This window comes from Epinephelus lanceolatus, chromosome 21 (genome assembly GCF_041903045.1).
Source record: "Epinephelus lanceolatus isolate andai-2023 chromosome 21, ASM4190304v1, whole genome shotgun sequence".
Classification (NCBI taxonomy): domain Eukaryota; kingdom Metazoa; phylum Chordata; class Actinopteri; order Perciformes; family Serranidae; genus Epinephelus; species Epinephelus lanceolatus.
This window is the reverse complement of record NC_135754.1, coordinates 5,575,279-5,598,874: the sequence shown is the minus strand read 5'-3', so window position 1 is coordinate 5,598,874 and position 23,596 is coordinate 5,575,279. Positions and strand designations below refer to the sequence as shown.

Genomic DNA, 23,596 nt, shown 5'->3' with positions numbered 1-23,596 from the left:
GAATAAACAAATGAGATGCAACATATTAATCACTGAGCTTTAGAGGTGTTGATTGATGTGTTTTTTTGTTTTTGTTTTTTAACTTTGGACAGAACCAGGCCAATTCCTTTCCCCTGCTTTCACTGGTCTTTATGCTAAGCTAGTCTAACCAAGTCCTGACTTCAGCTCAAGACATGAGATTTAAAGCGATCTGAACACCTTACACTGGAAGAAAAAGCGTATAATTCCCAAAATGCTGAACTATTCCTTTCATAACGTAGGCAGACAAATCACCAGCACGCTCCTGATTAGGTCGTGATTGGCTTCAATCAACAAAGGACCATCTGGACAGTTTTGTAATAACTTTTGGCAACACTGAGCAGTAAAAATCATCCTGTGTAGTTCTTTCATCAAACATGTCTCTGTGTGTGTTGTGCTTATTATTCATTCTTGTGAGTCTAATTATTCAGTTCTAATTGTAAACTCCTGTCATTCTGCAGGATCTGAAGAGAGTGTTGTCCTTCCCACCGTACCCTGGGGATTACCTGCATCCAGTGGTGTATGCCTGCACAGCAGTCATGCTGCTCTGTCTGCTCGTCTCCATCATGACCTATATTGTCCACCACAGGTGAGAAGAACTTTATTAAAGGATGGTTTAGGCCTATCTTAATACAATACTCACGTGCCCATATGTTTGTTGAGAGAGCTACTGGTTTCTGTGAAGGCCTCAGTATACCTGAAAATGCTTCTTGGAACATCCAACAGTGGCTATGGTTACATGATAGCTTCTCATTCGGAATGAAATAAATCTGAATGAAATCATTCGGAATTAAAGTCTTTCCAGGTAGTTTACATGGGAAATATTCATTCCGAATGAGGGTTTACATGGGAGATCAGTTCAATCGCCTTTATTCAGGTCTGCGCAAGGTTTGGGGCAGGGAAGGTTTCTGATTGGATAGGGGGCGGGGCAGATGTTACGTGTTTACGTTTACCGGAAGAAAACACTGTATAGTCCTCGCTCCGGATAACAAGATGCTTGATGACGCCGTTCTTAGTGCCTTTTTCGGGCGTGTTTTGCTTATATTCTTGAAGCAGCAGTACAACAACAACCTTGTTCTGCTAATGCTTCGTCTGTTGAGGAGGAGAAGGGAGGTAGAAGGTCGAAGAAGGGAGATAGAAGACCGTGCTTTGGCGAATGGAAACCGGTGAGTGCAACAAGTCCGACTGCTCTATCTCAGCCTGTTGCTATGCAGCCCGTTGCTATGCGCGCTATATACGTCATCGCGCCAGAAGGGCAAGGAAACGAGCATGCGCAGAAAGACCGGAATGAATTTAAAGAGGAATGAGTGTATACATGCACACAAAATTCTTTCATTCGGAATGACAAACAGAATAAACCACCCCCTTTAATCGGATTTAATTTTCAATCGGAAGGACCATTTTTCAATCGGAATGACTGTTTACATGACCACTTTTAATCGGAACGGCCTTTCATTCCGATTAAAAGTGGAATTAAACTGCATGTAAATGTACTGAGTGTCTGAAACCACCTTTTCAATGGTGGAATGAGCAGGGACGGCATCTGACAATTTTGGTAACCTCTGAAACAGACAATCCAGCAATGGCGCCCTCTTTATGCAAGGAATGGCCCGCTATGTGCAGGCTTGAGAGGAGGCAGGATTTGAACTTCCCTCCAAGGCTCTATTTTTTCAGTCTTCACATAACTTGGAAACAGCCAAGTGCAACACCATAAATGTCTTTACGGGAAGAATGTCATCTCAATGTTTACAATATAGCAGGCCTTTTGCCCACAACCTTTGAGTGTGGTTATTCTGAACACTGTGGCCTTTAGATGTGGTTGCACAACACATCAATTAGTTTTAAGCATAGTGAGGTCTTAAAGAAACACTTCACTCATAAAATGACCATTTGTATATCATTTATTCACCCACTGTCACCTAAAATTTGTGAGGAAAACTTTGTTTTCTCACATGCCTTCATTCATGAACTTAAGTAAATAGGGGCCACGTTTAACAACAGCAATACAGCATGAGACACCCTCTATCTTTAGACCGTTGCTTTGGATAAAGAAAAACTTCCCCAAAAAAATCTTTAAAGAGAAAGTAAACCCCCAAACCACTTTATCAACTGAAAATCAATATATATATGGGTATTAAATGATGTTGTTGATTGATTCAGGTCCAAATCTTGACACTTGAGTGCAAAGTGTTTAAACTGTATTTATTGGGTCTCATTCATGAAATGTGAGCAGAATGAATTTGTGTGTAAACTGTTAGCAGAAGTAAATCTATGTGTATTTTGGCATTCATCAATATGTCTTTTCAAAGGTACTAACAAAATCTACACCAGCTTCTGGCTGCTTGTAGGTCTTGTGTAAATAAGGAATGCACATAAATATTGCTTGTCATTATTAGAAATTACAATTTTAATTTGTAATGTGCTCTGTTATGTTCACAATATGCCTTTGAGATGCCTTTGAGACACGTTCGTTAAACATGACAAAAGAATAGAAATGTGACACATTTAGCTACATTTTTTGGCAGATTTAAGATTCAGATTAGGTTTCTTAAAATGTAAGTAGGTTATTTAAATTGACTTAGTACATGTGTTTTCTACATTTCTGGCATCCCTTTCCAACTCTAATCAATCAGGAGAGCAAACTACACAAATGTATCTTATGTTTGAGTGGTGAGACTGTGAGACCCACATTACTGACCAAACACTAAGCTATCAGTGATGGCTGTCAGAATGTATAGTCATTTAACATGTACATCGCTGCAGGGGCGTCGACAAGAGTTGAAAACATCCGTGGCTTTAGCCCTGAAGTGGGAACAATTTTTTACCAGTGTGTCCAGGGGTTTCTCCCCCGGGAAAATTTTGAATAATTCCCTGTTAAACACGTGATTTTAATGTATTTTGACAAAGAATGAGCACTCGTCTTCTATTATTGGGTTGCCAGAATTGTTGGTTAAACCCAAAAGTCCCCCAACTCGGGGACTTTGAGAACGACTTTGCAAACACAGTGTGAAACAATGCACTATTCATGAAGAATATAGTAATGTTGCACATCAAATTAAACAGCAGAACCTGGGCTACAAGGCTGTATAAACTCTTTTTACATGCCCCAAACACAGCTCAAACAACAACTAAATAAATAACAACAAATCAAACTCCATGCAGCACCGATAAGCCAACCCACTCTGCATATTTTGGGCTCTAACTCGACACCACGTTATGCAAAACACAAGCCATTCATCTCAAATGAAAGCTGTTTCCACACATATGCGCCAAAGCACGCTACACCAAAGTATCATAGAGCTAGAGGCCAAAGAACAGCAACAACAGAAATCATTTCGTCAAAGCATAGTTGTAAAATTTCTCTTACCTTTGTTGTTTTGCTGTGAAAAGTTTATTCTGCCGGTAAAACAAGGTACATCCTGTTAGACGGACATGCACCCGGGGGGAAGCACAACAATGACCGCATTCAGCAGCCGGCACCTCCCCCACAATGGCGTTCTGCAGATTCTGTGTGGCTGACAGTGCTGTCAATCTCGTTTTGGTGGGTATAGCGTCATTCTATTGGCTCTAACGAATCAAATAAGGTGTCAATCACTCAAATCGACCAATCCGTTGCGGAGATAGAGCCTCCAAAGCACAGAGGAGAAAATCTGTTTCACATTTAGATGGTGTACTGCCCTTTTGTTTTTTCCAAAAAAAACGTCTAATATCCATACTTACTACAAGACTAAGTAAAACAAAGCGACTCTGTGCTGGCCACCAGTATGCACAATAAATACAATTGTAATACAGAGTAGCCTACTGACTGAAGTTATCATTCTGACTGCCCATATATGGGCATATGCCATGTAAGCTGGTGTAACAGTGAGTGTTTTGTGTGCTGCCATGTTGCGTGCGCTGCTGTCTGTTGTGCTCCCGTGCCGTGGATTTTAAGTTGGAAACGAGGTGCTTTATTAGTAAAAAAACAAAACAAAAAGAAGGCTTAAAAGAACCTGGGCTGAGCCCAAAATATCCGGGGCTATAGCCGGGAATGCCCAGGTCTAACGACGTCCATGCATCACTGTACCCTCTTAGTTTGCTGTTGACTGCTCCAGTGGAGGCATGTCGCTGTCTCCCCTGACAGAGAGGTCAAAATGCACCTATCCATAGTAATTATCACCTCCATATATGGTGGTCACTTGTATTCATGGGGGCGTGTATTCTAATTGCTGACTAGCGGGAGCACGCTGTCAATTTACGATTGATTGGTATTTGTGAACACACACACGTGTCTATGACATTCATGAAACCGATGTAGGTTTTTTGTACCAAGGTTTTTTATGTGCATATCTACTTACAGATCTACTAACATTTCATGAATGAGACCAAATGTGTATAAATATGCATAGTGACTGCCCTCTACAGGTTGAGACACAGCTATTGCACTTGAATTATGCCATTGGCTGTTCTGGTGCCAAGTGAGCCAGCTTTTGTCACCAACCAAGCCCCCTGTCCCGTTTGATAAATTATCATCAGTAATGTGGATATCATAACCGAATGGGTAAAGGCAAATAATAGAACAGCTACAACAGTGTGGTAAGTTTAGGAAATGACATCACTTTACTATAATGCAGAATGTTCCAGGTCCCAAAGGTCCAGCACAGAGAAGCCTGAGGGAAAAGAGAGGGCAAGGAGAAACATAGGCTATAGTTTGGATTAAAAGGCCCCAGCGGTCTGATTTCAGCAGGAAGGTTATTCTCAGAGGAAGAAGGAGGCCCTGCAGACAACTGACTTCTTTTTGACTCTGGGGACAGACAGCAGCCCATGGGGGCACAGGATGGAATATAAGGTTCAAGGAGATGAAACAGTTATGGAGGGGCGTCTCTTGATTGTATTTCATTATCTCACCATTGGCAGAAGCAACAGCACCCTATTGTATTGTTTTTGCATTGTTTTTGTTCAGTATCTCAGACTCTTCAGATGTCATATTAGCCTCAGCTGAACTCCAGGAATTCACAGCGTAGCATGGAAGGAGGACAGCGATTCTCATCTCTCACAGTGCAGTCACATTAAAAAGGGTTCACCTCAGGGACAGGAGGAACAGGAAGAACAGCAAACAATGTTTTTTCAAAGTACACACAGTATGGCATGAAGGCATTGTATTACACCTGCCATGTCTTTAACAATTGGAAAACGTGAGGTCAAGCACTGGGCGCTACTGTGCCTTTTTTGAGACAGCTTTCAAAAGCGCAGCAACGGGTTGCATCTGAGGTTGCTAAACAACCTTAACAAGTACTATCATAGCCTATTTACTTCAAGTCCTGAGTGCAAAGGAAGGTGGGAAAGATATCTGTTGGCTGTAATTGGTTGTTCCTCGTCACATGACATGCGGTGTGTGGTGCTGTGTTCCAAAAGTTGAACTCACTTTATCTCGGAGTGCAGCCGTCGCGCCTTGAAAAGGCGCTTGGAAGCGCGTGCTGTGACGGCTTTGCTCTGGCATTTGAGCGTGTCACTGCTAGAACAGCGCTGACAATTGATTCTCCACCACTGGATCAGGCTTTAACTAAATGCACGTGCACGTACATTGGTAGAAAAGCCAATCAAGTCATCCGTCACAGGCTAGATTTTGTAAAGCCTGAAAACAGAGCCAAGAGGAGGTGCAGAAGTCTCACTTTCTCTTAGTCCACTTGAATTACAATATGCTCAAAGTTTATTACCAGATTTTTGCCCAACAACGCCAAATTAAACTGCCTACCCCATCAATACGATTTGTATTCATAATAACAATTTTAGTTAAAGGGGAACTGCATTTATTTATTTATTGTATTCCTACATGTTATTCCTATGATCTAAGACAGTCCAAAAATATTAGAAAACATGAACAACTTCCTTCCTAATCCAAAAGCTGGAGTGCTGAACCTTAAATTTATGATGTCATCAAGTAAAACGTCTGGAGCTGCTCTCCACAGACAATTAGTGGTGATAAATGCTTAAATGACACTGAGAGACACCCAGGGGAATGTTCTGAGTTTTGGGTTACATTTTCTGTTTGACAACTGAGAACAATGCAATAGAATAAAGTTCATTTGAAAAGAAGAAAGAAAACAAAATCAAGCCCTCATACATTTTCTGTAGAACAGCTCCAGATTTTATACCTTGTGACATCACAAGTTTGAAGCTTACTTCTCTAGTTTCTGGCTTTTAGAGAGAGTAGCTCATATTCACAAATATCGATTGAACTTTCCCAGGCCATGACAATAACATACTGGAGTTCTTCATTTAGTGGGTGTTCCCTTTTAAAGCTCCAGTGTGTAGGATTCCGTGGCATCTAGCAGTTAGGTTGCAGAACTGCAAATTCATGTGCCAAGCATGAGGAAGAACGACAGTGACCAACACAAAAACGCAAAAACACAAAAGGCCCTGTCTGGAGCTAGTGTTTGATTTGTCCATTCTGGGTTACTGTAGAACAATCATCATTTCTGCTAATACATGTCCCTAAATTCTACACACTGGACCTTAAAATGAAAGTTTTAGTTCAAAGAATCTGTAGATCTGACTCCAATTTTTCAGTGTGATTAGCCAGCACTGGATGCAAAGGTAAAAGGACGGCCATCTTTTTAACTTTAAACTCTTTGTTTGCAGTGTGATCCGCATCAGCAGGAATGGCTGGCACACACTCCTCAACTTCCTCTTTCACACGGGGCTGACGTTTGGAGTTTTTGCCGGGGGCATCAATCAGATCAACTTACCTTTTGTGTGTCAAATTGTAAGTCACTGTTTTTCTACTCCCCTTAGCATGGAATTATTTCACAGCACTTTTAGAAATCTTATCTGCACAGAGTGATGATCCACAGAGAAGTGAAAGCTCCCGCAGTTGTTGGTCAGGCAGTTTTGAGGTCACTGGCAGCTATAGGCGTCACTCAGAGACTGAGAGAGGCAGCAGTGTCCGTGGAAGAGCCAATGTTCAGTGAGTGTTAAGTTAAATCACTACCATGAGCAAAAATAGTTGAGGGTTGCTATATATTATTTTCTGGTTTCCTTTCAGGCTGCTCATGTGTGAAATTTGTTCTGGCTCAAATATAGAGAATAGTGCCTATAGAAGGTATTTGCTTTCATGACTGTGATGAAGTATTTCTTTTGTTAATCACGTCAAACAAGACTAAGAGTCCACAGCCATGCTAGCAGTTATGCGATTGTCAGCATAATGGTGCTTTGAGCTAAATGCCTACAACGCCAATGTTAACATGCTGATTGCAGTATCTTAGCTCAGTTAGTGGATGACAGTGGCTACAGTAGAACACAGAGGCAACTGGCACCCACGTTGTTATTTATGTGGTTCAACATTCATTTTAAAAGGAAATACAAACTATCTGAGTATGTCCTATAAACTTATAGGTTACTAAATTAAAGGAATATTTTGACATCTTGGGAATTGTTCCAGTTTACTTAGTATGAAGCTGAAGTCAGTAGACAGTTTAGCTTGGGTTAGCATAAAGACTTCAAGCAAGGGGAGACACTGTGACTTTAAAGGTTAAAAAGAAATAACAGGCCCCAGTGCATGCCACTATGATGGGCCCTGATGCATGCTATTGTGCACATGTCGTCTTGTCACAACTGAAACTCGAGACTGGAAAACATCAACATATATTGCGCAGCCATCATTATTGCATCTGTATGTGACAAAAAATTCCTTTAATTTAATCCTTTTACAGTTAGAGCTTATGTAGAATAAGCATATAATTTTCATATAGATAAAAATGATGAAGATGGGTTTGCCTTTTTCAAGGGCAAATATGGCACCTTTTTTTTTTTTTTTTTTTTAATTTAACGAGAGTTCTTCTTTGAGCAAAGGCATGTTTCTAAGGTGGCAATCACTCGTAAGGGCCCATTCTTTGCCGATCACATTGTTGGATGGCCCACCCTCTCTGTGGGCCCCCCCAACCTCAAAAGCCCCATCATGGCTTATTTCACGTGAGATAATATAAAATGACTATATCGCAAACATCAAATATAAAGTGTCATGTCATTTTATTAAGCCACCGGTATGACACTCGCTTCAGCGTTTTGGTTGTCTCGCGCTCTCCTGTGACTCTCTGTCTCTGGCAGGCACGTATACATAAAGAAAGACTCACAAACATGATTCCTCACATTCAGATCATTCTCTCCTCTGTGTGAGCAGACGAGACGAGGCTTGCTTTTATATCACGGCTCCAGACTGCAATTGTTTTGCAATCATGGAGCACCAGTGCGACTTGCACATGTATTAATATACGAACTGGAGAACTGCTAGTTTGTTAGCAGCTTACAGTGAATAAATCCTCACAGAGGCGCCTCCATAACAGTTGAACTTTCTGCTGACTGCTTACAACAACTGTTGAAATGCCAAATTTATTACAAATCATGGGGAACATTCACTCAGTGTTGCTGAGATATTTCACACTGGACCAAAGTGATGGTCTGGCAAACCGACGAATTGACATCACAAGTGTTAGTAGTTAGTCATTCTATAGTCTATGAAACACTTGTATTACATTCTAATTTTCCATTTTTTAATAAATTTGAAAGTAATAAAACTGAGAGACAGTACAGTGTTTGACACTGATTGTACCTACCCACAGCAGTTGAGCAACAACTTCTGCTGAGATACGGAAGCTCCACATGGACAAAATACACACAGAATGGCAGTACATTGTAATATTAGAACCATTGGTAATAATGATAAAGGCAATTGGTTAAGTTTATTAATACATATTTAATTACATTTACTAAGGATTATTTCAGACAGTTATGGTGGTAGCCTATTGTAGCAAAGCATTTTTTTCCTTTTATCATCTTCCTTTTTTTTTTAAATCATTTTATTGAGGAGGATGTGCCCTTCCTCTAAATATATTATAATTGCTGCCTAGTTATCATCCTTTGTTGCTAAAAATTCTGACTACTAATGACTGAATATGTTTAAGTCCAAAGGGCATTGAATACTGTCTATAAACACTGTGCAGTTTATGGCTGTGCAGAACCACTATGCACCACTCAATTATAAAGTTATTTTTAGATTCAGTTTCCAGTTTTTGGTGGTCTACCATCAATGTTTTTGAATCTGGACAGATTGGTTTGTGTTCTAACCAAAGTGAATCATGAACTAAATGTAATCACAACATGGGCATAGTTTTGCATGCTAGTGCAAAAAGAATTTAATAAATGAGAGCAGCACACCCTTTAATGCATTTCTCACTGGATCTGTTAATGTGATGGCCATGCTTATCTATTCAGTCTTTTGTGTCAGTTAGCAGCATGATTGTGTTATAAAAGGATCAAGCGCAACTGGTGGTGATGGGTCAAATTCATGTAGGCCTACAAAATATTAATATACACATGCTCATTTGGACAGTGAACTCGCATTGCTTTGAATCATCTTTGATTATCTGTGTTAGGTTGGCATTGTGCTCCACTATGCTTCTTTGTCCACCATGCTGTGGCTGACGTTCACTGCAAGGAACATCTGTAAAGATGTGTCCAAAGACCCACTGCGGGCCCAGAACAGGAATGGGCCAGCCCAGACTCGCACCAAACCAACTGTGCTCAGGTAAGCTGTAAGCACGTGTTTATGTGCATAACAGGGCTTAGTTATTTTTGTCTTTGACAACAGCTGCTGCAAGAGGCAGCAAAACATCCTTTCATTTTATAGTTACAGTCTACTAATACAACTCTTCACAATATGAACAGTGATACATAAGCCTCAAAACCAGCCACAACTCGGATCTGTGCAAGAGTGACTATCCGCTATTGACCAGTCAATGGACTGCAGTGTTCACAGCTCCACCTTTTAGTACCAGATCTGTGTGCTCGGTACCAAAAATGGGCCGGTACAGGGCGGTTCCATTTGTACCATCCACAACTTTTCACAGAGGAAACGGAAAAAATGTGTACCAAACTGAACTGAACTGGACTGTACTGCTTGCTGGAAACAGGGCTTAAAGTGAACTTAACTGGTGGGTGGTAATTCTATTTTTGTGTGTGTGTGTGTGTGTGCAGATTTTATCTTGTAAGTGATGGAATCCCTCTCATCATTGTTGGAGTTACAGCAGCGTTTGGGATGGATAACTATGGCAGCAGGGATGATGCTTTGTAGTAAGTACTCATTATTTCTTAAGAGTCATGTTGTCATTCATTCCTTTGTAACTGAGATACATGTTTCTATCTCTCTGTGTGCCTTCTTTAGTTGTTGGATGGCGTGGGAACCCAGCTTGGGAGGTTTCTATGCCCCCATTGGTCTTCTGGTCTTAGTGATGTCTGTGTACTTCTTGTGCACCTACATCCAGCTGAAGCGCCACCCAGAGAGAAAGTACGAACTGCGTGTTCTGAGTGAAGAGCAGCAGCAGTTATCATCCAGTGAGTCAAACCATCACTGCCACACTGACACTGGGGGAGTTTCTGGGCCTGCTGGGGACTGTCCACCGTTTGCAACAGGCGTGTCGGTGCTGGCCAATGAGCACTCATTTAAATCTCAGGTCCGGGCCACAGCCTTCACCCTCTTTCTGTTCCTGGCTACCTGGGCTTTAGGAGCGTTGGCGGTGTCACTGGGACATTTCCTGGATATGATATTCAGCTGCCTGTATGGGGCTTTTTGTGTCACTCTGGGACTCTTCCTTCTCATTCAGCATTGTGCCAAACGGGATGATGTGTGGCACCGCTGGTGGGCCTGTTGCCCGTCCAAGTCCAAATCAGAGGAAGGGAATGGGGACGGACAGAGCCAGAGGCAAGAGGTTCATCAGCCACACTGCCACCTGAGCTCCCCATGCTCAGGCAAGCAGCCTTTACTCTCTCCTCACCTTGTGCAGAGTTCTTACCACAAAATGACACCACCCTCCCAGAGCCCCACACCCAATCACAAAGGTCCGTGCTGCGTGGCTGTCATGAGTCCTGTCACCACAACCCCCATCTCACCTCTTGCTGAGCCAGTGCCCTCACCACGTCCACAGTCGCTCTCTGATGAGCTCCCTCGTCCTGCTCTGCCTCTGCAGAGCTGCCTTAATGACAGAACAAAGTCACGCTCCTTCAACCGCCCACGTCCATGTCTCCAGGACTATCGCTCTCACATGACTTCTACAAGTATGGATGGGAGTGTGCACAGCTCCCACCTGGACAGCCCTCATGCAGTGCACCACCTTGAAGGCTCACCACTGGTTTCCAGCAGCCCACACCCAGACCTCCAGCTTCCCTGCCCCAGCCCTCTCTTGGATAAGCAGCTGGCTTCCTGCCACAGCTTGCAACGCCAGAACTCCTGCCACAGCGTACAAGACTCAATGACTTCCTGTCACAGCCATGCACACAACATGCATGACAGCATTACTTCCTGTCACAGCCTCCTCCTGCCTTCTCATGGGGTCCACACCTGCCAGTGGCACATGTACAGCTCAGCGGATCACTCTTCCACCACAAGCTGCTACGAGAAACCCGAACCCTTCACCTTGCAGTATCAACCAGACCCTGACACATACAGCTGCATGTCAAAGACAACAGAAAAAGAGAAAGATAATCTATCCGTAGAGGTGGAGCAGAAAGGTTTCCCAAGAAATACTCTGCCTCGGCAGCATGGCACTGTGAGCCGGAGAGCCACTATCGGCCGCAACAGAAGCCTGCAGGAAGATGGTCTGTTTGGTTCAGACGCTACAGGAAACATTCGGACTGGCCCTTGGAAGAACGAAACCACCGTATAGTTTTCTTGTACTTGCCATATCTTCCAGCAGCCCTGTACTCAAATTGCTCCGTAAGTGTTTGGGTCTCAATGCCTTCAGCTTTGCCCTTAAACCACAGGTTGAGTTTTCAGTGAGGCCTCATACCCTGATGATCTCTCAGAACCCTTTATGACAAAGTTATCTTTAAGTGTGTTACTAATCACTTTCTATAAGGAATATTCAAACACAAGAGTTGTTCAGTTAATGTTGAATTAATATTCTGCTCCAAGCCGTTTAAAGTTGCAATCAGTATTATGTTGCTCTTTAGGGACACAGTGGCTCAGTGGTGAGCAAGGTCTAAGCAAGAAGGCGTTCTAATGTTCTAATGTTGGGTAATTTACCCAAACTCAATAGGCATTATTACAAATGGAGACCAGATCCAGAAGGGACTCAAACAGTCAGTCGCAATCTTAACAGACCCAAAGATTATGCCATCCCCTAAACTTAACGGGTATGAAAGTTGATCACGGCTCATCAATGCTACGTTAACCAGCAATCATGGATGGATTATTAGCCAATAGGCCCCTGAGCACAGATATGCAAAAGGATCCACCACCCCACCTCTCCTAGGTTATGTCTCTTTTTTTGTATTTGTTTTGCCACTCTTAAGTTGTACTTGTCATACATCTTTTTGTGGTATTGTCTCCTTTTGTGGTTGTTTTGTTTTGTTTATGGTTGTTTTGTCTCTTCTTGTAATTGCTTTGTGTCTCTTTGATTTTGATTTTGTGTCTTTTTAATTGCCTGTGTCTCTTTGCAGTCACTTTGACATGATTTTTGATGTCATTTTGTGTCTTTCTGAAGTCATTTTGTGTCTCTTTGGTTATTTTTGTCTCTTTGTAGCCATTTTGGGTCACTTTGAGGTAATTTTGTGTCTTTCCTGGTTGTTTTTGTCCCTGTAGTCATTTTGTGTCTTTAAGGTCCGGGCAGCTAAACTGCCAGGACACTATTGTAATCCAAGGTATTCTTCTTCTTCTTTCTTCTTCCGAGAAAATCATACTTCCCATGGGTGAAAACTCACCAAACTTTGCACAAAGGTCCAGTCTCATGCCAGATATCCTCAGCTGTAAACTCAAGCCAATAGTCCTGATGGTGGTGCTAAGCGTCTAAAGTTCAAAACTTTGAAAATTCATAACAAATCAACCATACGTGCTACAACTTCACAACTTTCATCAAACTGTACTGTACAATACTGAAGAAACTTTTGTACATTTAAACCTATTAAAAATTATGAAGTTTATCACTCTGTTTTTTTTCAAAAACTGTAAAACTTCTTAAACCTATCTCCTCCCACAATTTTTGCTCAATTGACACCAAACTTGCTACAGAGCATCTTCAGACTGTCCTACAAAAACTATGTTTCTCAAATTTTTGATTTATCAAAAATTGAGCCTACAGTGCATCAAAATGTAAATGGTACTGTAAACATATACATGCAAATTCTTGCTAAATAAATCTTCAATGTTCATGAAAAAAATGACAACATTCTAGAGTCATGGTAGATGATGTGTGGCAAGTTTCAGAATTTTATCTCAAAAACTGAATTTTTGACAGCATTTTGAATTTTGCTTTAATGTGAACAATTGGAGTCAATGTAAAAATAGCAATTTTAAACATCAGTTTTTCACTTATGGAGCAAATCAATCATTGTTACAAACAGATTACCAACATCTCCATGCTGTCTAGATGCAATATATGTATTTTCAGATTTTTGTTTCGATAACTGAATTTTTTACAGTGGTTTGAAATCTGCTTTTCCATGCATGGACGGCTGCTAAACCAGCACGTCTGACTTAGTCAATTTGTGAAGCTACATATGAATTGTCACTGACTAATTAGCTCAATGAGATAGAAATTGATTCTTAGTCTCAGAGGGTGTGAGTTCAAGCCTCAGCTGATGCAAAAGGCAGATTGTGTTGCTTAATTCCTAAATGTCTTCCAATTCTTCTGCTTGTTGCTCAGAATTGCCTAAAAATGCCCGGACCCCACCCATTGCTGCGCAGCAGCTATGATCTTGTGTTTGTTTTGCCCATTTTTGTAGATATATTGTGTCTCTTTGCAGTTCCTGTCTTTCACTTTGTGGTCTTCTTATGTTGCTTTGTGGTCATTTTGTGACTTTTTTGATTGTTTTTGTCAGTTTGTGGGCTAACACTTTGGGTCATCTGTGCCTGGTGGGTCTGTTTAGTAATCCACCCATGTCAGCAGTCATTACCAAGCAAGCTGTGACAGCAGCTGTGCTGTGAGATCAGCTATATTGACATTTGAAATGAGTGATGACAGATAAAGATAGGAGCAACAAAAGTTGTCATATTCAAGTACTGCCACAAAGTAGCTGTTATCATAAAACTGAGCAGCAAAAGTGTATTCATTGAAGCACGTGTCTTATGTATATTGAAACAACAGAGCTGTGACTGAGCCGGAGTGCGGATGGATGTGGTGTACACTGGCTCAAAACTTGTTAACTCAGTGTTTTTCACTCATAGGCTAGACTTTAATATTTTATTTATAATTTGTTTATCGTTCATGAAACCAAAACCAAAATATCTGAATATTGTTTACAGAACTCACAAACTCCTTACCTAGCAAGTGGGAGATTCTGAAGCTCCTGAGTTCACTGAAAAACTACTCTGCAGAGCACATTAAGAGTAGTTTAATGGGTTTGTTTATAGAACTTGAATCTCAGCAGCAATTGAGGAGGATTGACTGGCATTGATACTTAACATCCGCAAACCTCCACTGATATACAGTATTATGCAAAGAAGCATTAAAACATCACTGATTGCACCTTTAAATACTTGGATTAATCATTTAAAAAAAGATCTATATTTGTCAATGTTATTATGTTTCTAATGCCATTGCTAGACACCATCATTTTAAATGTGAGTGGTTACACATGTGAAGACACTTTGGAATCAGTGTGAGCATGTGTGTGTTTTCTATGTGTGCAAAAGTGCATGAGTAGGTACATACAATGTGGTGTGTTTTGTGCTATATGTATTTATTATTATGGATTCACCATTGCAGAATTTTACATTCATGAATATCTTGATAAAGAATTATTAATTTATGAAGTCTATGAAGATTTTCTATGGAGACACTTTATGTATGCTGCCAAATAGACTCTTGTCTGACAAATATTGCACTAGTATGTACTATAGTAACTCACCTGGTGAGATATTGATTCCAAAAAAACTGCAATGTGCTACAAAGCACAAACTTTGCATAGTGCCAAAACGATGTGCCAGCTTTCACTGTGATGAGAAACTACACGCAACTCATGCTCAATGAGTTCGGAGAGATCATATAGTTTGTAGCGCCAAACAAACTTGAACTCAGGTTTTTAAAAGATCATCAGCAACCCTTTCAAGTTGTTCCAGAAAATTCCATATCTTTCTCCAGAGAGGTGTCTCATAACGCAGCATTACCAGTTGAGCCAGGCTAACTGTAATAAAAATAAGGCTTATTTTCTGTTTCATGAAGCCACTTTAAATAAGTCTACAACCAGCTGAAACTTTGCCCAGTAAAAGCTCCTTTGGTGTTTTTACAAACAGCTGAATTACATGCAGAGGTCTCTTTCTCTCCAAAACAAATGGACCAGGTTTCTTAAAAACACTGAATAAAGCAGTTTCATCTTACAAAATGTTTTTCCGATGCTGCTCGCAGATGGGCTTCTAACTAAAATGGCTTGTTTGGTTTGTGTTGCCTGTTGTAAAACTGATTTCAGCCACAAGCAGCTCAACTGAAAACTACGGCGTTCTAAGTAAAACCAAAACGTTTTCTTCCAGATGAGTTTTAAGTTCTCTAAAACAAGGTACATATAGTGTGGGTTCGCAAGATTTTTGCCGTCTAGCTGGAGGGCTAATGGCTAACTGTATAGCTGACATTAACAGCAGATTAGTGCCAATTAAAATACATTTATAGACATGACAGTAATATATGTATGTGTATGTATATGTACCTTATGTTTAGAGCACATGGAGAAAGTAAAACTCACCTGGAAGGAAAAAAGAAATGCTTTATGCTGTGGTCACACTACATTATATCAGTCCGATTATAGCCCGACACAGCATCTTATAGTCAGCTTGGATTGTGAAAGACAGTGAGTGTCGTATGAGATAATCCATCGTTTCATGTCATGTAGTGTGTCATAATAGACGACAACCTGCGCAGTGTCTGGGATGCCTCACTACGTACCAACAGAAAGCGGTTTTCTTTTTGTCATTCCTTACTTCTCCCGTCATAGCCGTCACTTTGACCAATAGAAACAGAGTGATCTGCTGCCGTGGGCAACTGCACAGCAACAACACCCCAGCCTTTTTGATTTTACTACTAGCCATGTCATAGTAGAAAAAGAAAAATTATTGCATAAAACAGCAGAGGCACTTTACCAACCCAGTGAGTACTGCCATTAGCATCAAGCTAGCAAAGATTGTAATTTCTTCATACTGGAGAATATATATAAAAAAATAAAAATTTAATAATAGTGGCGGGGCTTTTACTTAGAACAACTGCAGAGGGTACCAGCTTCATTTGAAACAGACTATATTAGTAATGGGCCTTTATTTCTCAATACTTGTGCATTTTTCTATTTTTATTTTTAATCTGCACCCATTTAATGCATCACGCCATAATTTCAAATTTAACACTTCCTGTATCTGTTTAAAATTAAAAGCCCTATATGGTTTTGGTTGACAGAACCCCTTCATTTTCTGAAAAGGCTTTTATCGTGAAACATTTGCAGGAACTTGTGGAGGATTCAGTGACTTGCATAGTCTGCATGCAGTAAATCAAATGTAGCTCCTGCCATGTGGTGGCACTTACTACAGTAACATTTTGTCTGGAACATGAACAGCCACAGTGACTGAAATTATTGTAATAATAATAAAAATAGGATAAGAATAATGGCATAGAGCATGTCGTGAAAGACGACCAGGGACGACTGATCGTGGACCAACGTTTAGTCTGTCAGCCAAGTCATGGCACAATTTTATGACTCCACAAGCGCCCTATCTGTTGTAGTGACCGTTGGAACAGACAAAAATGTTGTGTAGTTTGAACCCTGCATTAGTCCCATTTAGAACACGGGGTGGTGGTGCACTTCAGCTTCTTGTGGCGAAAATGAGTATTACAACAGCAAACACTTAAAAAATAATCCTGACAAAAAAAAAAGTCACCTGCCAAACCTTTTTTCTTCCAACTATGTCAGAGATGGATTTTTTAAGAAGTCAGAAAAATTATCCTGGCAAAACCTTTTTTTAATCCATAAACTCAAATCATCATCCAAAAATCATCCAATTTTTTTTTCAAACTTGCCTCTCAGGGCTTCCATAATTCTGTGCCATTAGCCATGTACATGCGAAATGATAACCTCTCATGATCACTTTTACCCATTTGCCAAGTTCCCCACACTGTGCACTCTCACAGCTCATGGCAGACACACAAATCTATTTATTCTAAGTGTGATAATTTATCTGCAAATTTAATTTCACTGCAAAAATCTGCTCTGTGCTCATGCATTCAGAAACTGAACACAAATGTAATGCTACATAGATGCAGTTCCATAGAGTTCCAGTGAGAGTCACTTTGATATGCTTACTCCTGGTTCCCTAAACTGGCATTACTCAAACCAGGCTTTTCACAGTAAGCCCTGCTTTTCTTAGCCTTCTTTATGAAACACGTCTCTGGTTCATGGTATTTAGCGGCACATTTGGAACAAGTGAAAGTGCAAATCTTGTGAATTTCACTCATCCTTACATTTTATTCTACTTTTAGGTCATAATCAGGCCTCCATACTGGAACTAGTGTTGATTAAAAGAGGGATGAGTCATATCACTGTTATTTATTGTAGGTTTAACACAGATGTTCACTTATATGTCACCATATCCCAGTTTGATGTAGGCGTAGGTGTGGTCATCAAATGACACTAACTCTCAGCCTGACGTTGATGACTGTGTACATGTGATGTGTTGTTGTGTCCCAGTGTTGCGACAGCTTTAAGCAGGCCCGGGGGAGGGATCACCTGTTAGTGTTGAAATGACACTGACGGAGTCTGTCCAAACATGAAACCATTTTAATGTGGCTTTTTTTTTTTCACTTCTATTGTGGATTTTCTCAACAGTGTAAAGAAACAAAGTGACACCTTGTGAGACAAAGGGAGTACCAATATGAGCACTGCGTGTTGTCTGCACTAGAAATAAAGATTTACTGTGATCCACTGCATGAGTCATTGTTCTGTCTGTACAGGGCCGTAGCTACAATCCAGGATCCTGAGAGCATGTTCTCTGTAGTTTCTTTTCCAAGGAATTTACCCAAAATCAAGAATACATATTGTTCCTCTTACCTGTAGTGCTATTTATCAGTCGAGATTGTTTTGGTGTGAGTTGCCATGACTTTCGGCCGTTGATATGTCTGCCTTCTCTCCAATATAATGGAACTAGATGGCACTTGGCTTGTGGTGCTCAAAAAATGATAATAACAATAATAATAATAATAATAATAATAATAATAATAATAATAATAATAATAATGATAATAAAAATAAAAAACCCAACAGCAGTGTCTCGTTTCAGAAATCATGATCCGGTCACTCAAGATGATCCACAGACCTTGTTGTGAGCAGTTTCATGTAGGAACTATTTTCTTTCTACTGAACTATCTGCAGGTTAGCACGGTGGTGTAGTGGTTAGCACTTTTGCCTCACAGCAAGAGGGCTCCTGATTCAATCCAAGGAGGAAGCCCTCTGTGCAGAGCCTGCATGCTCCCCCAGTGCTTGCATGGGTTTTCTCCTTTCTATTCCAGCTTCCTCCCACAGTCCAAAGACATGCAGGTTGGGGATAGGTTAATTAGTGACTCTAATTTGTCCATAGGTGTGAATGGTTGTCTGTCTCTATGTGTTAGCCCTGTGATAGTCTGGCAACCTGTCCAGGGTGTACCCCGCCTCCCGCCCAATGTCAGCTGGGATAGGCTCCAGCCCCCCCGCGACCCCCAAGAGGGGGCAAGCAGCCGCAAAAATGGATGGATGGATGACCTATCTGCCGCCTGCATCACTGTGCAGAAGGAGTGTGCATCCACCGTTAGCTCACCTAGCACCACCAAGCCAATGTTTTGTTTTTGTTTTTTTTTAAAGATATTTTTTTGGGCTTTTTAGCCTTTAATTGATAGGACAGCTTAAGTGTGAAAGGGGGAGAGAGAAAGGGAAGGACATGCAGCAAAGGGCCACAGGCTGGAGTCGAACCCGGGCCGCTGCGGCAACAGCCTTGTACATGGGGCACCTGCTCTACCACTAAGCCACCGACGCCCCAACCACCAAGTCAACGTTACAACTCAGCTAAGGAGGACACCATTAATGTTCTCACAATGTTACGAGCCACTTGCGTCTATTCCTCACGTCTTAGCTCCGCCCTCGTAAGACACGGGGGAGAGAGGACGCAAGAGGCTGAAGTGCAGAACTACCATGTTCTAAACAGGACTTGGAGCCCTTGTGTTTTCTTCTTGATGATAATATCTCTAAAATAAGATACATATCATGTGTTCAAGTTTTTGTTCTCGGACTCCCACTACCAAGTTCAGGTGAAGTGATGCTGCAAGAAAAAAGTCAGACTCACCAGGGTTGGAGGTTTGGCCCCCATCTAACTATAAAGCATGGAATCTCTATTTGTCTGAGTGTACTTTCATATCTCCAAAACCATCCATCCAATCTGCTTCACACTTGGCAGGTGTTTTACTGGGGACCCAAAGATGTGCACTGTCAAAATTGGTGCAGTTTGGGACACACAACACATTCAGTATTAATGAACTTAAAGCTATGGTCTACATTTAGAAAGACAATGAGAAAGATTTGAAAAAAGCATCTGCACTCTGGGGCTCTGTGCAGCAGTGGGGACAGGGTATCAGGGCTCCATGGAGAGTCGTCTCATGGAGTGTATTTCACTGATGTGTTGAGCATAGTCACCTACGTCCATTGTGTAAGTTTGCCATACTAACTCATAACACTAATAATGGTCCTGATGGCAAAATACCTCCTCTAACTAAACCATGCTCGGTGGTAATGTCAAAGCAAGCTAAAAGGTAATCACAACAGGTGTGTTTTCAGGGGTGGACATAGTGATTTTGGGGCCCTGGACAAACGCCGTCCTAATTAACTACAAAAACTGTAAATACCACATGGTAAAAGTTATTTACCTTTATTTACATTTAAATTTTGTACTTAAAATGAGAAATGAAAAAGAGGCATAACAGCACAATGTACTTAAATTGACTTATCGTCTGTTCACAGAGCTTCCATTTCTATTATAACGCTGGATAGTTTAATGAATAATAATGCGTCATATTGTGATTGTTATATTTTAGAAATAAAGAATAAATATGTATTGTAAACATTAACATGTCTCTGTAAATATAGTTATACAACGGTTTCCTCTGATGCAGAAGAACACAGTAAGTGGCATACCATTAAATTCAAGTTTTTTAAGTGCTTTGGGGGCCTTTTGACGTTATATCAGGGTACAATGAGTCACAAAACTAACAGTATGTTGAGAGCTATTTTAGATTTTGTCTTGAGACAAAATGGTTATTAGTTTTAATTACATTTTAGTCATTTTTATCCTTCATAGTTTTACAAGTTTAAGTCGATGAAAATTCATGCCATTTTAGTCAACTTTCAGTCATTAAGTATTCTATATAGGTTTTTTTTTTTTTAAAAAAAGCTTTAAACTAATCCAGTTAGGCTGATTCAGTGGTACGATTGATGCAAATCCAGGTATACTGTGGGACTTTGGGATATCCACACATTATTACTGCATATTCCACTGGGATTATACAAAAAGTTATGAATGAATTTTGAAATGACTATCAGTATGTTGTGTGCACACATTTCCAAAAAAAGGCAAACTCTCCCTTAAAAATGCAATTTAATTTAATTTAAAAAGCCTTCATGGGGAACCTATTTATCACTGTTTGCGCATGGGAATTTTAAGTGTGAGAAACATCACATTATCTTACATTATTTCCTATTTAAATGGATGTGTTATTGTTGCTTTGGTGTCATTTTAAAAAGTAATTAGTAACTAAGTAAGTAATTTTGTTAAATATTTCATGAGTAAAAGTTGTTTTATCAATTGTTATTTGATATTAGTAAATAAAACAAACTAGCTATTGTGCACAGATAGAAATCCAGGTGTGCCTTGAAATTTTGGCTTGCCCTTTGGTGTGCCATAGGCACAAAGTTTGAATACCACTGGACTAATTCATGTATCAGAAATTAGAATCAAGGTGACAGGTTGTGTAAAAAATTTCAGTGAGACCATTTTTTTCCCTAAAACTGCAAATAATTTCTACACACTTACAAACTGTTATTTCTCCAGCAGTTTCTGGCAGGTTATGGGGGGGGGGAGGGGGGGGGGGGGTTACAAGCACACACTTACTGATCATCGTTTGAATGTCTCTATTTATGCTCTCAAAAACTCTCACAAATAACTCATCTGAGACAACTAGGATTTGTACCCAGGTTCACTGTAAACTCTAACAAATCTTTCAGAGACAGTCCGGCTCTGAGTGGAGTCCTGTGGAGATCAGCTGCTCCGGTGTAAGTGTTTTTGCAGGCTTACGAAACATCCTGGCACAGGCTATTTACCGGAGTTTACCAGCCTGTCACTCATGCAGCATTTGAAGACAATTACAAGCACAGCAGTTCTTGGCTTTCAGTGCCCGGTAGTCCACCACGCTTTCACGACACTTTTGTCATGTCTCGTCTTGTCAGCGAAAATGAAACATAAATTTCGTCTTAGTTTCTGCCAGGATTTATTTTTAGCTCGTCATCGTCTTGTTTTTGTTATGGAAAAATTTTAATCATACTCTTCGTCAATAAACACTGGTTAACAGGTGAGTTAAATTAAATTAACCCCTGTACTGTTGTCATGAATGTTTAAATTATCTATAGAAACTAAAACTGTTTCTTTTTGTACCAGGCTGTAAACGGTTTATTTCTGCTGTAAAGCTGGGTATTTTAACATGGGGGTCTATGGGGACTGACTGGTTCTGGAGCCAGCCTCAAGTGGCCGTTCAAAGAACTGTAGTTTTTGGAACTTCCGCGTTGGCTTCATTTTTCAGCCCCAGAAGTTGCTGCTTGCTCAGGACCCAAAGAAGCACAGTGACAATTGTGAAGTTGTTTGTAAGGGCGGTTCTTGAGAAAGCTGCAAGTAGCAATACCACAGACTAAGCCATCAGCCCATTCCTAACAGGCATGTTTTCCACTAGTCCTTTCAGTAGCACTCACCATATGTGAGACCTGTTAGTAGTAAGCCTATTGCTGCAAAGTTTAGTGTTGAGTCATTCTCCTTGAGGCCACAACAAATACTCTGATTCTCTACTATTGTACCTATACCATAACAATAATGTCAAGTAGTAGATGAAGCACATTTTAACTGTCTTTTTTTGATAACAGTAACATATAGCATGTGACATGAGTAGCCTACAGCCAGAGTTGTATTTATATTGACTCAGTGACACATTATGAGACTAACAATTTAGAAGCGACTTTATGTTTCGCATGTACCACCCATGGCCTGTTATCATTGTAATTCCGTCAGTGTGACTGATAAAAAATTATCAGTCAGCTCCTGTGTTTGTGTCTCAGCATCTCTGACAATGATAATTCTTCATGTTCAGGTCTCCTCCATCCATCCATCCATCCCATCCCCCACGCAGTGCTCTCGTCCACAGCCACGGGCCACTGGCCTGAACCACTTCAGCGGCAGAGAAGTCAGAAAAATTATGCAGACGTCCCTGATGTGAACATGACCTATTTTGAAGCCCTACAGAAGCCTGCAGACCTGGCTGTCTTCCCGCTGCGTTGGCCTATTGCCTGCACCTGCCTACATGACGTGACAGGCTGTGTACACATAGTTAAATATTCAAGCTCTTTTCATTTGGCTTCACATAACAAGATTCAAACCTAATTATTGCAAATTTACTGCTTCACTGCCTTTCCTCTGGAACCATTTCTGCAGCTTTCAACACATACATCCTTTTGTTTGAACACACTGAATTCCAATTATTTTCCTTATCGGGATATTTATAACACAGCAAAATATTTTAAATTTAAGTGGACATGATACATCATTGTATATTTATTTGATTTGATTTTTTATTTCTGTTTATTCATTTAATTTATAAGGGTAGTTTATTTCATTCCAATTTCAGCCAACTAGGAAGCACTGCATATAATAAAAATGTATGTATATAAAATGATGCTTGAATATATCAAAGCCTGTGTATAAGGCAAGATAATATAAATGCAAATCCTCCAGTGAGTATTGACACAACATTCAGTCATCAGATAACACTAAACAAATCACTGATAACAATAGTTAGTATTCTGTGCTTGTGTTACATATTTTTATGCATCACTGTCATTGAACAGTGACTTAAAATTAATTCCAGCTAAAACGATTGATCAAATAGTCAACTGATAAATCATGTTATGATTTATTCATATCACAAGCCTTCAAGTGCATTTTTTAATCCAGTCTCACACTATATTTGTTATATTTGGCCTTAAAGGAGCAGTGTGTAGGATTTATTGGCAGAAATGAAATACTATCCATCATTTTTAAGTTAGCCTTCGCTAGTGTATTATCACCTAAACTAAGAATTGCAGTGTCTTTGTTACCTTAGAACAAGCCATTATTATCTACCTCGGTGCTGGTCCACAGGGTCCACCATGTTTCACTGCCATGTTTCTACAGTAGCGCTGAATCGCCACCAATCAGCTGTTGCTGTCATTCTATGCTGCTATGACAACCATCTCCGTAAGCTGCTTGTCTCCTGCTCTCTCTGCCTGGTTAGCACGAGCTAACACACCACAACAT

The 23,596-nt window shown here is 40.5% G+C and overlaps 1 protein-coding gene across 1 annotated transcript in view; it reads left to right on the top strand.

Annotated features, from left to right (window-relative positions):
- The window catches only part of adgra1a (adhesion G protein-coupled receptor A1a), a 32,024-nt gene extending 14,092 nt beyond the window's left edge, over positions 1-17,932 (top strand). The window contains exons 3-7 of the mRNA XM_033610609.2: positions 480-607; positions 6,640-6,763; positions 9,429-9,580; positions 10,030-10,125; positions 10,217-17,932. Of these exons, the coding sequence (XP_033466500.2) occupies positions 480-607; positions 6,640-6,763; positions 9,429-9,580; positions 10,030-10,125; positions 10,217-11,714 (1,998 nt within the window). The 3' untranslated portion in view covers positions 11,715-17,932. The remainder of the gene's footprint in view (positions 1-479; positions 608-6,639; positions 6,764-9,428; positions 9,581-10,029; positions 10,126-10,216) is intronic.
- Positions 17,933-23,596: the final 5,664 nt, after the last annotated feature.